An 18,168-nucleotide genomic window follows, 5' to 3' on the forward strand; every position below is an offset into this window, starting at 1 on the left:
CATTTTTCCTTTTTTTTTTTTTTTTCTATTTATTTTTTTACAATTTTAATCTATTACAACCACTACTGCGTCTTGTAAGCTCCTTCACTGTACTCAGCAGGGGTACAGGTGCAAACGACTGCATAAAATGATGCCCTTTCTTCTTCTAGCGGAATGTCGCTGCAGCACCGCCACATAACACCCACAGCCAGAGCATAACCCATAGCCTCCCTCACATTAACCCCCCAAACAGCCAAATACCCACGGACCAACAGTAGTGAGAGATCCGTGACTTACTGTATATATTTCTTCGACTTTTCAGGATAATTCCAATTTGTACATGGTGTTAGAGTACGTGCCTGGTGGCGAGATGTTCTCCCACCTGAGAAAGATTGGCAGGTTTAGGTAAGAGAGTGTCCCAGTAAGGGGTTGCCTGAGTCACTGCCAGCCTGGGTGACCCTTGACCATTGACCCTCCAGCTTCCTAGTAGAGTGCTTGAGAGATAGCCACCCTCATCCCTGCACCTGATCTGACCTGACCAGTGACGGGCTACTAACACTCATGGTGTCTGGTCTGGTTAGGGTGTGGTCTTGAAGGAATAGACTTGTACTGTGGTAAAATCTCACTTACCAGTAGATTTTAGATTAATTTTGTCTTTTGTCAATCATGTTCATGCTTAGTTATCATAATTATGTCTTCACTTTCACTTAAAATCTTGCTCCATTTGGCAGTTTTTAGATTCATCTCATCTTTTGTCAGTTACATTTTTGCTTAAATATCATCATTATGCCTTTCCTTTCACTTGAAATCTCATTCTTGTTGGTACTTTTTTTAGATTTATTGCCACTTTCTTTAGTCATATTCATACTTAATTATCATTGTAATCTTATGTAAAGTATAAACTTTCCCTTAAAATCTCACTCCATTTGGCAATTTTTTTATTTATCTCTCCTTCAGTAGTCATTTCATTGCATAATTTTCATCATTTTATTTATTGTTTTTACTTGTGAAGTTTGACAGGTTGAGTCTCTCCCATATTAATAATAGTCATCTTATTTTTCTATAGAATACAAATACGGTTCTGTTAATTGGACCTGAAAGTATTTAATATCATTGCTCATTTTTACCTTTTAGTTTTATTCACTATAGATTTTTTCTCCTTTCACTAATCATGCAGTGGTTTCAGTTCTTCAGATATCACTAAAAATTTTCTCATAAATTTTTATCACATCTTAATCATGAATTTCTGTCTATTAAATGCATAGTTATGTTTCTTATGTTGGTGAAAATTCAAGAATAAAATACTAGAGGCACATTTGCTAGTTTTGTAGGTATCTCCAGTCAAGTATAGAGACATGCAAACTCATAACATCTCAATATTCATCTTACTCTCTGACGCCCATTGCATTACAGTGAGATTTTACAACAGTGTATAAGTTTATGACGGTTTCCTCTCAAGTGTATATAAGTTTGCTTACTGTTTGGTGTGTAGTGTTATTACATTGGTGTATTTACCAGTAACCAGCGGTGTGTAGCATGTAGGCATTGCATTGGAGTAACTGTAAGTGACATTTGGTGTTTAGAGTCACTGATAAGCAAACAAAGGCATGACATTTGGATGAAGACAGGAAGTTTGTATGCATGTTTGCCTAGATTGATGTATAGACTAGATGTGCTCACTATGTAATGCTGAGCTTCTCCTAACATCCTAACTCAACACAAACCATGTAGAATTTTGCTAATAAGCTTCAACTAAATGTATCATATAAGGGTTACCAGGTACTAGTGGACAGGCCAGCTTGTGGTATAATTGTAGCAGCCCCCAAGACTCAATTGTAGTGGTCAAAAGAATGAAAAATGCTTGACACATATAATTGTAGTCCACCTTCTTTTCTCATTCTGAACTAATGTTATAAAAAATACCTATGTTGCCTTCAGAAATACCAGTTTTGTATGGAACACTTTAATTCAGGTATCTTATCTGTCCTTGGAATTTGGTCTGACAGTACCAGTAACTCACAGTAACATGTCAGAGCATGGTACTGTGAGTGTCCAGCTGATCCCTCTCAACCCTTCAAATCATCTCAGTGCTTCAAAACACAAAGCATTACATTACATAGCTAGCAGTCCTTTAATTTTCGACAACTGCTTTTGACTGTTTTGGGACTGGCACCTCAGTGAGCCTTTTTTTCTTTTTCTTATAATTTTGTTGCCCTTGGCCAGTGCCCCTCCTACATTAAAAAAATAAATAAATAAATCAATTCTGGATGGCAACAGCATTAATATGAAGTTGCAGTAGAGATATTAAGTGTTAAGATCACTGGTACTGTCCTGCTGTCATCTAACCAACTATTGTCTCGTGTACTTGGCCAGCCTAAGGAGAAAGCCTCAGTCACAGCATACTTAGCCCTTAACTTACCCCTAATCATCTCACCTTTCCCTGGCTGCCCTTGAAGTAACTACTGCCAGTGGTTTATTGTAGTGACCAGGAGTAGTTACTGTGTATGTGTGATACTGTGTATGTGCCTTGTGTTACTATTCCTCTACGATCAGAAGCAAAATGTTCAAGGATCTATTGTTTGCATGACAACTGTGATGTACAGACGTATTAGTGCAAATAATAAGTCTTTGAATGTTTACTTCCGATTGTAAAGGAATGATGACATAATGCACATGCTCAGTAACAGCTACAAAGGCCACAAAATGATCACAGGGTCCAGTGAGCATTGCAGTCCCAACACACAAGGCACTGTCCTGTTTGTGTGATCAGCAACTCCATCCCTCGGCCCAGGAAAGGAGCAAAAGTCTTGTGGCTAAACATTTACGTACCCTTTAGATCAGATTTTATTGCTTCTGTTTGTCAAAAGTCCATTAAGATGCCACACTCTTTTCCACTGTCCTTGATCTCCTTCAGTTTTAATTCCTCTAGTGTGCTGAAAATCTCCCTGGAAAATTTGTTAATTAATTCTTAGAAGCTCAGAGGACTTGTGATTGTAGGAAAACTCAAAACAGTGAAAAAGAGTGAAACATTATGCCTCATCTGACCATAACCATGCAAAATCTGACAACTTGGATTGAGAACTCAACACAGTAACACAATGGAAATTAACGGGACAGGTTATGCCTCCTGTGACTGTAACCGTACCTGCCCAGCTGAGTGTAGGCATAGTTAGATGGTGATAAAGTGATGCATAGATATGAAGTTATATTAGGTACCTCAGTTCATCCATGTCACTACAATTGAAGCAGCTAGAATTATGATTTTTTTTACGTGGTAGAATGTCCGAATGTAGTTATCATTGTGTAGTCGATGTATTGTTCTCTTCATTATATATTGCTGTACTTTCTCAGTCACTAGTGAAGTAATGGTCTGCGTTCACTTCCATTGCTTTTAAAAGGATATATCACTTCATCAACATACATATAATTTCCTTAACATATATATCATTTATCATCTCCCTTCAGTCTTGAATTGTCTGATCTGCTGAGAGTCTCCTGATAAGACCTGACAACTGATGGACTATAAGCAGATCAGATGACTTACAATTGAGAGGAAACACTACACACAGTCGAAGTTTGCGTTGAGAATTACTTGCTTTCTGACTACATTGGGTATCTTCATTATAGGAGTGGTGTATTATGTTACCCACAGTGATTAACATAATAGACAGTGAGAGAAGTGAAAATATTATATGGCATATGTAACGAAGAGAAAAATACAGTGACAAGTGACAGTCGTAGGTGTGAGGTTGTGTCACCCATGATTTAATTGTACATTTTATTCAGTGTAACAAATGTGAAAGATTACTTTTTTTTTCACTGTATTCCATAAGGCTTTTCATTCATAAAGTGTAATTATAGTTGTTATACCATACTAGTTCATCAATTTTTTTTTCACTGTATTCATTAAGATTTTTCATTCATAAAGTGTAATTATTGTCATACCACACTAGACAGTCAGTTGATGTACACAAACAACTCACTGCATGCCTGTTGTGGACAGTGCTAATATTAAGTACATAATGTATTGCTTTCAACATAAATAGCCTGTTGCATGTTACTTTAGATATTAATGTACTCATATCTTACATTTGCTTCCCTTTAACCAAGTAGGTCATATTGAAGCAACACTACCCAGAATTACTAACCTGTTGGCTCACTCTTGTGTCTCTTACATGTGAAGTATTGATGGTGGTTACACTCTTATTTGTATTAACACTGGAGGAAAAACAGGTAGCGCCAGGTGAGCAAGTAACAAGGACACACAGGCACCAGCTGACTGAAGGCTGAGAACAAGTTTGATATTGTGTAACTCTTGGACTGGTAATGATGATGACACTTTTTTTATTTAATTGAATTAATCCTAGAACATTGTACTGAAAAAAGCTTAGAGAAATTTTAACATCACCTAAATTTTGACTGATAATTTGATACTTTTGATCTTATTAAGTAATCTTTTGGCTGAAAAATATAGATCTAAAAAGTCATTAATCAGTCATTATATGTACCATCACACATCTTTCAAAGGACGTCACAATGTTATGACAGTTTACATCTTATTTAATTAATCCTGGACCTTTGTCTGGAAAAAAAATACAGATCTAAAAAGTTTGAAATAATCATTACTTCTGCCATTCCTAAACATGCTCAAGGCCATTACTAAGCCTGAGAACCATTGAGAACTAAACAAGTTAAAGGGTGAATGAGGCAAAGTTGGCCATCAGACACACACACTGGCCAGCCAATATGGAGACCAGAAGCACAGACACCCAAAATTTATCTCAAGCCTTGAAAGTCACTATGATCCACAAAATTTTACCTTGAACCTTGAGAGTTATTATGGTCCCAATATCTAACCATACCAGTCAAAGAGTGAATAAGGCAAAGTTGAGCCCTTAGACTCTCCAGGCTGTGAATCGCTGGCCAGCTTCTACAGTGACCTGAAGTTTAGACTTCAGGTCACCGTAGTTTAGACTTTAGACCAAAAATTGTCATGTGATCTGAAATTCATTATGGTCACAAGGTCTTAGTCACTAGCCAGTCTTCACTAAGGGACTTACTTGGGTTATGTATACTGCCTTCATATTAATTTCTTTGTGTTTCTGTCATCAGCTGGTGCCTTGCTGCTTCCCACTGTGTACTTAGCCTCCCCCTCATCTGTACTGATGTGTTGCTGTTTTCTAGGATGGTGTATTTAATATATTACATTCATTAAGTGTTCATTGAATATTTTGCATGCTAATCATTATGTATTCATTAATCTTAATTTTTATGGTGTTCAAGTTTTTGAAGCACTAAGTTCAAGTCTTAAATGTTAACTTCTGCAAATTATCATATAGTTTTCATAGTAATTATTGCATATTCAGTTATTTTATTTTTTTACATAAAGTATGAAAGATTTTGAAGCAGTAAGTTCAGGTCTAAAAGGTCATCTGCTACTGCAAATTATCATATAGTTTTCATAGTAAATGCCATAAAATTTTTATGATAATATCCTTAAAGTTTTCTAAGTAATTGCCAAAAGGGTTTTCATAGTAATTGCCACAAATAAAGAATCTATATTAAATCTCATAACATTATTAAATAGCTTAACTGTGCATAGGATTTAAGTAGGCAGATGATTTAAGGTTTTCTTATGATGAGAGACACAACTAACACTGTTTTGCTCCTTGCAGTGAACCACACTCACGGTTTTATGCTGCCCAAATTGTGCTAGCATTTGAATACCTCCACTACCTTGATCTTATATACAGAGATCTAAAGCCAGAGAACCTCTTAATAGACAGCCAAGGATACCTCAAGGTGAGCCCAGGGTCTGTGTGTACCTTGCCAGACCTGTGTGTGTGTGTGTGTGTGTGTGCACGTGCATGTGTTCTTACCTCATTGTTCTTATCTAATTTCATTTTTACAGGACTGATTCACATTCCTAGTGTCCTGTCTTTTAAAGTTAATTTGTCATGTTTATCTTTAAAGCTATGAATGCTTTTGTGTGTGTGTGTGTGTGTGTGTGTGTGTGTGTGTGTGTGTGTGTCAGATCTTATTTTTTTTTTTTTTCTTATCACAATTGTATATTTTATTAAAGCTAATTTTAGTTGTTCATTTTTCAGTGTTATTAACTGTTTTTTGACTTGAGTTGTTTGTTTTGACATTTTATCAGAATGTTGTTAGATCTTATTTTTTTATCATCATAATTTCATATGTCAGTAAAGCACATTTAAGTCATTCAGTTTTCAGTGTTTCTAACCATGCTTGACTTGCATTGCGTATTATGATGTTTTATTGAAATGAAGGGTGTGCTGATGTATTGAGCTCCTAAATAATAATAATCATCATCATCATCACCATCAATACTTCCATCACCATCATTTCTTAAATCAAACATTATGGAATGAAAATTACCAATCATTGCAGACAACACAACATTTTCCCTTAAGACATAATACTCACTATATTTTGTATGCACAGTAACCTCACAACCCACAACTGTCACCATTATCATCATTTCATCTAACACCTCCATTGTCACCATGGTGTTTGCTGCCATACATGTTCATTCACCAATTCAAACAAGTCCATCCCCATCAGGAGGTCTCACAAAGAAGTCTCCCTTGTAATTCGAGCCTTTGTGTTGCAGGTAACTGATTTTGGATTTGCCAAGAGAGTCAAGGGCCGGACGTGGACATTATGTGGAACGCCAGAGTACCTCGCCCCCGAGATCATTCTCTCAAAGGTACTCCACACCTGCAGTCTCAATTAGTCACCACTCAGCCATTGTAGAAGTTCCTGTATACAAGTTGTCATATCTCAGGCAATAGCAGTGCACACCAGTTTTCTTTAAAGTTTTCTAGGGTGTGTTAGTCTCTTAGCTACTCACCAATCATTCATTATAGAAGTTCCTTGGTACCACTTGCCATATCTCAGGTAGTAGCAATTGACAGCCAGTTTTGTAGAATGTTTGAGCCTAGCAAGTTTTCTAGGGTGTATTTGAGTGTAGCAAGTTGTGTTCCACAGCACATCTTTCCCTTCACATTGACTGTTATAGTTCTTCTCAGGGCTATAACCAGTTTTCTTTGAAGTTTTCTAGAGTGTCTTTGAGTCCAACAAGTTGTAATCCTGCAGTGTACCTTTGTCTTATTTACTGGTGGGTTAAGTTTTCTGTGATGTGCTTCAGTAAGTTGTTATCCCACACTGTGCCTCTGCCTTCTCATTGACTTGTGATTGGTTGTTTCCAGGGCTACAACAAGGCCGTGGACTGGTGGGCCCTTGGAGTGCTGGTCTATGAGATGGCTGCTGGCTACCCTCCGTTCTTCGCCGACCAGCCCATCCAGATATACGAAAAAATTGTATCAGGAAAGGTAATGTATTTCATCTCATGTAATTAAGAGATGTACCTGAAAGGGTGCTGCACTTTACCATTAATAGATTCTGCTGTTGGAATGCTTGGGAAGAATTTACTATTTTTTTTGTAATGTAAGCTGTGACAAATTTTTGTTTTCAATGCTAAGTTTGTTAACTAACGCCTTGCACAAGTAAGTAGAATTTGCTAGATTTCTTAGACCATATCTGTGTCTCTATACCTGGCTGATATCACCTCAGAGGCAGTAGCCACTTCACTGGTCATGCCTTGTGTAACCATAGGGATAAAATTTGAGGCGAGGGGGTGCCCTGTCCCCTCGTTGCGTCCCATTTAGACGCCTCTTATGACACGCAGAGAATACAGCGGCGGCATTCCTCCAAGCCGGCCGTGGAGTGTTGCACCGGGTCGTGTGCCACCAAGCAGAGCGTAACTGTGCTTGCCCACCTGTTTGGTTCACTGTTTACCAGATCATGATAGTCTTGTGCAGTGAATCACAACCTCAGACATCAGGACAAAGCTTCTGTTTTTTGTTTTGTTTCTCATCTTTATCATGTCTATTGGCATCAAGAGATCCATGGGAGTTCACCTCAGCTCCTGCCATGCATTGACTTCTGTTGATGTCAAAACTTAACTCCATAACATAATTGTGACTTAGCAATAACAAAAAATATTAGGCCATTTTTTTTTTTATAGCATTTGTCACCTTTACACAATCAGACTGTGGTAGTGCTTTATGAGCTACTACTCTAGTATCAACACACCCAGCATACTGTATTGACCTGCAGTGTGTAGAAGTGAGTGCAGAGAGGCTGGAAATAAGAGAAAGGACACAGGCCTCCACAAACATGAGTGTCAAGAGACATAGGAACTACCTTGTGTACCTTCCCCTGTGAATGGAGTGTGTGAATGCAGCAAGCTATCAAATATTATGATGACACACTTGATTTCTCTTTGCCACACTCATAAATGAACTGACAGACTCATTACTCAACACTCTTTTCCTCAGGTGCGGTTCCCCGGTCACTTCTCGTCCGACCTGAAGGACCTGTTGAGGAACCTGCTGCAGGTGGACCTGACGAAGCGGTACGGCAACCTGAAGAACGGCGTCAATGATATCAAGAATCACAAGTGGTTCGCCACAACAGACTGGATTGCTGTCTATCAGAGGAAGGTTAGAACCATCCTGCCTCTGTAAGCTTTCAGTTACCTAACTCACTTTTTATTTTGCTGGCACCATCAGAACACTTTGCTTAGGTATGCATGAAGTAATGTTGTTGTAAGTTTTAACTTATTCCAAGTGCATGCTAAAGATTTAATGCTTTTTGTGTGTAAAATTGCTTATAATAAAGCTCAGTTCACTATTATGTAATTATAAAGAACTGTAATTTTCAATAGCTTATTCAGTTTTATATTTTGTTTTATTTTCTCTGTGCTGATGCATTGCTGAAATTTACCAAGCTCTCCCTCTTAAATGAACCTGATAATTTTCACCATCCTTGAAGTGATATTGAGTCCTGCAGTGGTAATCTGTTTGCAAACACTAATTGTCACACTTGTTTTGAAGGTTTGTGGTTGTGGTGGTAACTTCACTATCAGTAATATTGATTCAGTAGAGAAAATCCTTCAAGATTCAAATAGATATTTTAATTACCTGCATAATTAGGCATTCTGGTTTTTTGCTTCGTTTTTTTACTTGTTTTATCAAATTTGCAGTGCATGCTTGTTCCTTCTAATTTGTGTAGTAAATCTTGAATTTTTAATTACTAACAGCAAACATTATTGGGAACCATGAAGGTGCCTCCACTAATTGCCCTGTTTCTCAGTGGCAGACTGTTGGCTCAGTAATAAAGCATAAAGCCTGACAGCAGCTGTTGCTAGTAATACAATAAACAGAAACTTTCCTCACCATGTTGTTAGCATAATGTTTATTGGAAATCCTTGTCTTTACTGATCTTTGATCATAATTATTTGCTTGGAATGCACGATACATGTTGTTACATGTATAAATAAAGAACATTGAGACACAAACACTGCATCTGTCAGTCTGAATGACTTGTGCAAGATTATCAAGAATTCATATTTGATATACTCAAATTATATGTTCTTGTGCTCCTCTGTTTACAATATTCTCAGCTCATATCACAAAAACATTTGTATTACATTTTTAACGTTAAAAATTGTTGTTTGGCAATTTGTTTTGATGAAATTTTGTAGCATTTAGTTTTATGAACAAAGTATTTATCCTTATTCTTCTCATATTGTTTTGAGTATCACTGTGTTCCCAATTGTGTTTGATAATTTTATTTTTTGTAGATATCACTTACCAGAGTTTCATATCTTGAGTTTGAGTTCATGGAATAAGAATTGACCCATTCTTCATTATAAGCGTTTAAGATGCTGTCAGCATCTCTCATCCCATCAGGCAGGCCGGAGGAGGCTGGGTGGAACATTACTTGAAAAACGGGTTTCATGCACAGTGCACTGTGAGATGCATCGCATTCCCAGTGAGTCTGTGTGTCAGTGCACCAGGCTGAATGCTGGGGTGTGTGCTAGACACAGGCAAGGCAAGCCTGTGCCATTCAGGAATAGAATAGTGTAGAGTGCATCCAGCCTCCCTGCTCCACTCCTCACAGTCACCTTCTGTGATGTGCAGTGAGTACGTACGGCTGTGTGGTGCTGTTATGTTGAAGGAGATTAAATTTTTATCTCTAGAATTAGGCTGAAAATTTGTTGGATGGTTATATATGGCAGTAGTTATGTAGTTTTAACACCATTCATTAAGTGACCTTTATAATACTCTGTTAATCTATCCTTAGTAAAACGTAAAAATGACGTGAAAGGTATTCATTCTTATTCCATGAATTTGAAACGGCCCAAGTTTCCCCTCACCACTTGACGTGCCTCCTCTGCTCACTGTTGCATGTTCCTGCTTGTTACCATCTTGTGGTAGATTCCTGCCCCTCTGGTTCCCAAGCTAAAGTTTCGCGGAGACACCACTCAGTTCCCGCAGTACGAAGAGGGCAGAGCCATCTTCCGCACTTCACCAGAGGACCTCTATACCAGAGAGTTCAGGGAATTCTAGATCATGGGTAAAGTCAGTGAAGTATTTTCAGTCTCATGGTACCATTTCTTAACAAGACATGTAGCTATTCTCAGGTGTGTGCTGTAGGGGAGGTGTAGCCTGGCTCACACTACACTGTGTCACTACTGTAGGAACTGATAGACTCTGTAGGTGAGCTGGTAATGTAGGATGTTCTTTTTAACACACCATTGTGTCACTCTACATGGTTCAGTCTGCATAGAAAGACTTAAAATAATGGCAGTGCAGGGCAGTCACTGATCTCAATGATAACTGGATAGGCAATCTCTGTTTATTTGACAAAAGTATTCTATCATCAGTGGTCCCTTTCAAAACACCACACTACATACACTTACAAGACACACTTCACTACAGTAGCAGAGGAAACATTTAGTGAAGCTAGTAATGTTTCAGCCACAATATTGAATTTCATTATGACATCTTGTGACAATTTATCATTTTTCCAACATCTGAGTTTGTATGCTTTTATAGTTTGCTTAGTATGATGGCAGAAATGTTGTGGTGAGGTGAAGTTAGAAAGCAGGACCTGTTATTGTTATGTTAGTGTGAAGGTCACAGCCTTGGGTAAGTTTTTCTCTCAATTACATAAACTATACAACTTTGTAAACATTTAAAAGTCTTCCTCTTTATTTTCAACACACTCCCAACAGACTTGTAAATATTCCTTTACACTTCACTGACATGAATATGAAATATGTTAAAAAGTTCCATATATTTGCACTTGCTGTCTTTTTTTGTTCACTAACACCATATATTAACTTGGTAAACTATTCATTGGTGTAAATAGTCATTTTGGGCAGAGCTCATTACACAATAGAGAGAGAGACTTAGGTGTCAAATATATCCATTTCTATTTCAGTTTTTGAGTCTTAAGGTGGTACTTGTGTTGAAGTTATAGTATTTTATCATCAGTTCATGCTCTCAAAAGATTTTATATATTTTGATTTAATTTCTCTGCAAATATTAAGACTATAGATCAGTATCTGCCAATATATTTATGGTACATTGCTTTGTTAATCTGCTGAACTCAATAAATTGAAGTTAGTATAAGAGGATGACAACAGATGTGAGCCATAATGGAAGCCACACGTATAACCAAGACATTTACTTCCAGGTTGAGGCGCCATTTATTCCAAAATGCAAAGGACCTGGGGACACAAGTAACTTTGATGACTACGAGGAGGAGGCTCTCCGCATCTCCTCTACGGAAAAATGTGCCAAGGAGTTTGCAGAGTTCTAGAGGCCTTTTGCAATGTCTAGAGGCTAAGCTAACTCCCTGTGTATGTGTACAAGTTTAGTACTCCCCTCCAAAGACCCCAGTGCATGTGCATTGCTGTATACCTAAGGCTGTGTGCTCACCACCATGTGTACCATGCAGTCAGGCCTCAGGCAGGCAGTGGGCGAAGCAAATGCAGCAGGTGCTCAGAGTTGGGAGATGCTGTTGTGTACTTGGTGACTCACACATGAGCAGACAGTGCCAGAGCCCAGGCTGTGATGGCATGAGTGCCAAGGATCAGTATGGTGATTAATTGAAGGTGCCACTCAAGATAGGTGTCTCTAATGTTACTTGAAGTCATCTTGATGGAATGCAGTAAGTGAAGCCATCACTCCACCCTTGGCTGAGGAGAAACACCTGACATTCTTACATTCTTAATCTGTTCACATTTTTCATGGAAGGTGACCGAAAGTAACATTAGACATTTATTTATCTGTATGTAAAAAGTGCTGCCTCAGGAAAATGCCAGACTGAGTATGTCAAGCAAAGATGGAGTGATGAAATGGCAACGCTGCAATGATGGGAGGAAGTGCCATTTTTAGCAAATAAGGTGGCATGTTGGATGAGACGTGCCACTGCTAGCCAGCCACTTGGGGTCCAGGAGCTAACCTAGTCATGTGGTGAGTGGGGTTGACAAACATATTGGGAAGAAAGCCATTACAAGGGAGACACAGCGGCGACGTGGAGGCAAGGTGGCGCGGGCCAGGAAGACGTGCCCGCCTATCACTGTGGAGAGAGAAAGTTCTGTTGCAGTTGCGTGTGACGGGTAGAAAGATTTTTTTTCTTATCTTATGGACTGAATAACCAATGCAATAGCAACAGAGTCAACAACCAATATTGACATTTTCTAATCAAGGAGGAAAAACAACAAAAAAAAGGCTTCAGAAGATCATCGGTGAAGACGTGATCCTGTGTATGTAAGCAGAAAAGATGAAGGACTGTAGGTATATTAGTGAAATCAAAACATATCCTTGATCATTAATGTTAAGATTGGTGAGCCCAAAGGAGCGTCAGCAGCAGGAGCAGTCCCCAGCACAGGCCAGCACTTCCACCAGTCCCCCGGAGTCTCCCTATTGGCCATCATTTTAATCGACTTCAGCTTTGTTTACTATGCATGGTCGATGCCCCAGATTAACTATGCCAAAATGCAGCCAACTCTCATCACACGTTGTAGATTACATAGTACACTTTATGGGTTCACAGAGTTTTATGATTTAATACAAGAATGACAAAAGGATAGATTTCCCCAAGTTGCATGTATGTAGGTATGTATCAAAGTTAATAACAAAAAAAAAGTCCATGTGTGCAAAGTTGTAGGATACATATATGTTGGATTAGTGTTTCTATGCGATTCACATTGATGTGATAAATCAGAATGATGTGTGATGGCTTCTTTTCATCTATTTTCAAAATGAAGGCTAGATATGTATAAATTAGAGTTTATCAACTAATCTTTTTTTGTTTTTAGCAGCCGTTGGGAAAATATAGTTATAAATTACAAATTTCCAAGAGCAAATATTTTTCTCCTCTTTTTGAAATCTTGAAATATTGTATATTGTACGACTCTGTGAGTCTCAAAGCACAGTGTAAAAATTTACTTTTTTTTCTTTTGAGTTTTAGAAACATTATTAGAAACATTATTATTATTATTATTATTATTATTATTATTATTATTATTATTATTATTATTATTATTATTATTATTATTATTAAAGGCCTTGAGCTGAAGTAGAAAGCCTCTCAGACAGAGGAATTAACACAAATTTATTCTTCACAAGCATCCTTTTTTTGTGCAATATTTTATAATAAAAAAAATGATGCCCTGTATCAATGTACGTACTTTGCAGTGTTACAAGGATATGCAGCTCCAAGGTTCATTGTCTTTATACATAATAATAACATGTATATATAAACAGCAGATCATGATATGCCATGTACATCCCGCTGACCTCAGCCCACAGTGTCAGGGAAGATCTGATGTGAGTTGGAATGTCCAGTCTTACGGCAATATTTAATCACATATAACATTCTGGACTGTCAGTCATTGCCAGGTAGTGTTGGGTGAGCAGGTGTGTGCAGGTGTGTGGGTGAGCAGGTGTGCAGGTGGCTAGAGTGCAGTGCAAGACAAGTGACTTTTTGTTGGGGTAGATTTAATGTTATGTACTGTTCATATTTCTCACTCTGTATATAATAAAATTCATTTCAACTTCTGAAATTGGATGTACTCTTTTTTTTTTTTTTCTTTTTTTTCTCTCATTTTTTTTAAGTTGGTCTGAGATTCTTACTAGCTAAACCTGCTGGGAAATTTTGCTCTGTATCAAGATGATGGCTCTGTACTTTGATTTGTGCATGTGATGAAAATTGATACTGCTCAATGGTGAACTATTTTGATGTGTTGATGTTCTGAAAAAGATTTTGCCTGCATTTGTTTACTAATTTTATTGTGAATAGTTTGTCTCCTGTGAACTTTAGCAAAATGGGAAAACAAAGAATGGTATTACAAGGGAAATTCTTTGATATTGTGAGTCTTTTAGCAAAGGTTTTCATACGCATACTTTTACCGCCTGCGACTCTCGGCCCCACGGCAGGCACGTTAGCTATACTGTATAGCTTTGTATAGAAATTTTTTTAATAAGAAAACAAGTTAGAGGTTGGTTTCACAATTTTATTTATTATAGACTGTTTGTTTGTAGGTATCGGGAAATATGTAATATTTGATGTTTGAAATATATTTTAAACTATGTAATTGCTAAACTTATAAATTTGTTGAATTTGAAAATGCAAACTATTGTTTCATTAAGAGTTGCTGATTACCAGTACATTATGAGTGTTTTATACAGTAATACCTGGTGCTCTGTATTACTCTTTGTAAGGAGTTCATTTGTATATCCCGTGCATAGAGCGGCTTGACAGAGCCTTGCAGGAGCACCGAGGACAGGTACCCTGGCGGTGGTGGGCGGTGGGGCCCGTGTGTCCAGCATTACTGACTGTTGCATCCCAGGTAGACTAGGACTAGTACCATAATACTGAACCTGTTACTGCCACCTCTAAATTTTAACAATCCTCTGAGCTGTTGTGGGTAATAAATTGAGTCATGTTTTCCACTGTTAGAATAGCAACTCTGTAGCCAAATGTTGTTGCTAGTCTTCGGATTTTCATATATGATCCCCTGAAATAACTTAGGCCATTTGAAAATACTGTATGTATACATGTAGAATATACTGAGTTGATACGAACCATAACCAAAATAAACATCAAAGCCACAATGAGAGAAAAAAAAAACAACATACATGAAGAATTTGGTCAAAAGAAGAATGGGAGTAAGCACAAAGATGTTTCCCAAGAAGACAGTCAGAGTGAATACTGCTGGAGACCTTTTACTGTGCTGCTTTACTAACATTAGGTGGACTCCTGGAGGTTCCACTGTCCTGCTAAAGCTTGTATGTCTGTCTGATCCTCTCCGGGTCAGCCACTGCCAGTTCCGTGTGGTCCCGAGTGGTCCCGAGCCTCTCTGGGCCTCCTGTATTACGCCATAGGTCTTTAATTGTTCTTTTCTTGCTTCTTTGTACAAGACAGTTTTCTTTCAAAATTGTTTCCCACGACATCCGTTGTCTTTTTCATAACTTATTGCGGTAATTTATTTTGTTACTTGTGCTTTTCCGGATAATTTTTATTTTCTTTTTAATTAATTCTGCTGGGTTAGTTACTGTACACAATGAGAAAAGATAAATCTACCTATTTCCTACTTATATATTATAGCTAAGACAGTTACATATAGCCAGTGTTAAGCCTTCATCACGACCGGCAGCAGCGGAACCTTCCCTGAGTGAGAGCGGCGGGGAGCTGCAGCGCCCGACCCGAGCACTACATACATTCCGCACATTGAGCCAGAACAACGCGGGCATGTGAATTTTGTTTTATATTATCTTTCCTGTGGTCTTTTCCATGAATCACCTGTAGGTCATTAAGTCATTCATAACCTAACTTAATTGAAGTTTGCAACATACGTATGTGAACGATTTGTAGATATTTTGAGACATTTTAACCAAATTGTGATAGGCTGACTAATTTTTTGGGCTTCTGATTAAATTAGTTTGTAAGATAAAGAATAACCTTTATTAATGTAAGTAACCACTTTTTGCCATTAAAGTTGAAAATATTCAGTGTAAGATTTGCATTTGCCCAAAGAAGCCTGTCCACCGCGGCAAGACGGCGTTGTGCGGTGGTCACTGTAAAAAGAGTAGATTTTTGGGCAAATAAAACAGTCTGAAGTGCGTTAGTGGGTTTCTTGATGTTGATTGTATAAAAAAATCCTCCATTCTCAAAAGAGCCTTCCGTGCAGGGCCCCAAGAAAAGCCACACTGATGTTTTTCATGTAAGGACCAACTGACGTGTGATGTGTGATTTTAGCATTGATTCATCCCCCCTCCCCTAATAATTGTTACTATATATATGATATACATCTCAGAACTGCTAGTATCTATTTTTCTTAATCTCTAACGTGCATTAGTGTGTCTGCGTGTGCATATGGCCCTAGGAATTTGTATGGTCAGTGTGGCCGGTCCCTGCATGGGAAGCTTGAGCCAGACTATATCCCCCTTGAGTATTTAATCTATGTTCAGTGTTCATAGTCCAATTGCATTGAGTTCATATTTTGTGATTTGTAGTTGCCAATTTTGAATAAGACGTTAATAAATGAAACATGTACTATGGAACTACTTTTCTTATACCTTCAAGTCCCTGATTGCCTGTGTTCTTCTGTTCAGATGAGGATGTGTGTGTGTGTGTGTGTGTGTGTGTCAGGGTGTGCTGCTGCTGTGTTGTGTTTAGATGAGGTATGTTGCTGCTGTGTGTGTTGTGTCTACATGAGGATGTGTGTGCATGCGTGTCAGGGTGTGTTGCTGTGTTGTGTCTAGATAAGGGTGTGTGTGTGTCAGGGTGTGTTGCTGCTGTGTTGTGTCTAGATGAGGGTGTGTGTGTGTCAGGGTGTGTTGCTGCTGTGTTGTCTAGATGAGGGTGTGTGTGTGTGTGTCAGGGTGCGTTGCTGTGTGTATTGTGTCTAAATGAGGGTGTGTGTGTGTGTGTGTGTGTCAGGGTTTGTTGCTGCTGTATGTATTGTGTCTAGATGTGTGTGTGTGTGTGTGTGTGTGTGTGTCAGGGTGTGTTGCTGCTGTGTGTATTGTGTCTAGATGAGTGTGTGTGTGTGTGTGTGTCAGGGTGTGTTGTTGCTGTGTGTATTGTGTCCAGATCAGGGTGTGTTGAAATCGTATGTCATATCAGAAAGAGGTGAAGTAAACGTGTTGTAAGTTTGTTTATTATTCCATCATACCAACACTGCCATTGTAGTTTAGTCACGTGAGGACACACAGACGTGGTAACACTACCATAGAGTGATGGTCTCTGGTTAGCTGAAGTATTCTTTTCAGTTGAGCAGCAAATGAACTTCATATTCAGATCAAAACCCCTAATGACTTTTAACATACCTGATCATTTATATTTGCATCATCTGGTACCTAGCGAGTAAGACTTTTTGGTAAGAATATGAAATCATTTTTCTGTTCATTATGTAATGACTGGGAGTACAAAGACCCAAAATTTATCCTGGGACCTGATGATTATTCTGGTCCCGACATTTAATTAAGGTGATGCTCTGTTCTGATCAGGCGTTCACCTCTGCTACAGTTTCCCATAGCTAACGATTTGTTCCTCCATTCTTCAGTGTTATCATGAATGAGCCAAGGGGGATGGGAATAAGAATTGCCATGCATTCTCTCTGAAGAAGCTCAATCTTCTGGCCCGTATTCTGAAACGCTTCGCTCTCACCACAACTATTTTCAAAGGCCATAAAGATTATTAGAAGGGTCCTCAAGACGTGTTTCTCTTGTTAATAATGTAGAAATTTTGTTAATATGTCTCTAGAACCATAAAAAAAAAAAAAAATACTCACTGACTCGTGTAATTTTAACCAGATCCTTTTGAAAGTAATGTACGTGGTCGGATTGCGGCGCAGAAGTGTTTAAAAATATAGTCCTTAGTAGGTGTGGAATGTGCTGTGATGTACTACCTTCTTTATGACAACAAACAACAGTACTTTAAAATGCTAATCATGTCTGAGGGACCCACACTAAAATATACTACGGAATACTAGTTTAGATTAGTCTGCTCTGAAAGTTATCCTTTCAACAGGTGTGGTTTAATTACGCATACTCTCTGTCAATTCAGTTCCTCCATGCCAGAAATACCTGACGAGAGAGAGAGAAAAAAAAAGTTGGCCAATGTGAAATGTAAAGATGATCGAAGTGGAAGTAGTCAATAGTGAATAACCGGGCTTAAATGTAATATTAAATAATTGAAACAAGATGATGAGGTCATGGTATTGATTAGAAGTTCAGACAGGAGAGGATCTTGCAACTAGAAAGTACTACTCGTCATGACAGAACGTGCATGCTTATACAT

The 18,168-nt window shown here is 38.2% G+C and overlaps 1 protein-coding gene across 13 annotated transcripts in view; it reads left to right on the forward strand.

The window, feature by feature from the left end:
- Positions 1-16,422, forward strand: part of LOC135112352 (cAMP-dependent protein kinase catalytic subunit 1) — a 98,828-nt gene extending 82,406 nt beyond the window's left edge. For 7 of the 13 annotated variants that reach the window (XM_064026721.1, XM_064026723.1, XM_064026722.1 and 4 more), the window contains 6 exons: positions 5,655-5,781; positions 6,614-6,709; positions 7,212-7,334; positions 8,343-8,507; positions 10,287-10,425; positions 11,551-16,422. In XM_064026721.1, coding sequence (XP_063882791.1) covers positions 5,655-5,781; positions 6,614-6,709; positions 7,212-7,334; positions 8,343-8,507; positions 10,287-10,418 — 643 coding nt within the window. In that variant the 3' untranslated portion in view covers positions 10,419-10,425; positions 11,551-16,422. Of the gene's footprint in view, positions 1-301; positions 385-5,654; positions 5,782-6,613; positions 6,710-7,211; positions 7,335-8,342; positions 8,508-10,286; positions 10,426-11,550 lie in introns of all 13 variants that reach the window. The other 6 variants (XM_064026727.1, XM_064026726.1, XM_064026717.1 and 3 more) reach the window with 3 other exon arrangements.
- Positions 16,423-18,168: the final 1,746 nt, after the last annotated feature.

Source organism: Scylla paramamosain, chromosome 23 (assembly GCF_035594125.1).
Source record: "Scylla paramamosain isolate STU-SP2022 chromosome 23, ASM3559412v1, whole genome shotgun sequence".
Classification (NCBI taxonomy): domain Eukaryota; kingdom Metazoa; phylum Arthropoda; class Malacostraca; order Decapoda; family Portunidae; genus Scylla; species Scylla paramamosain.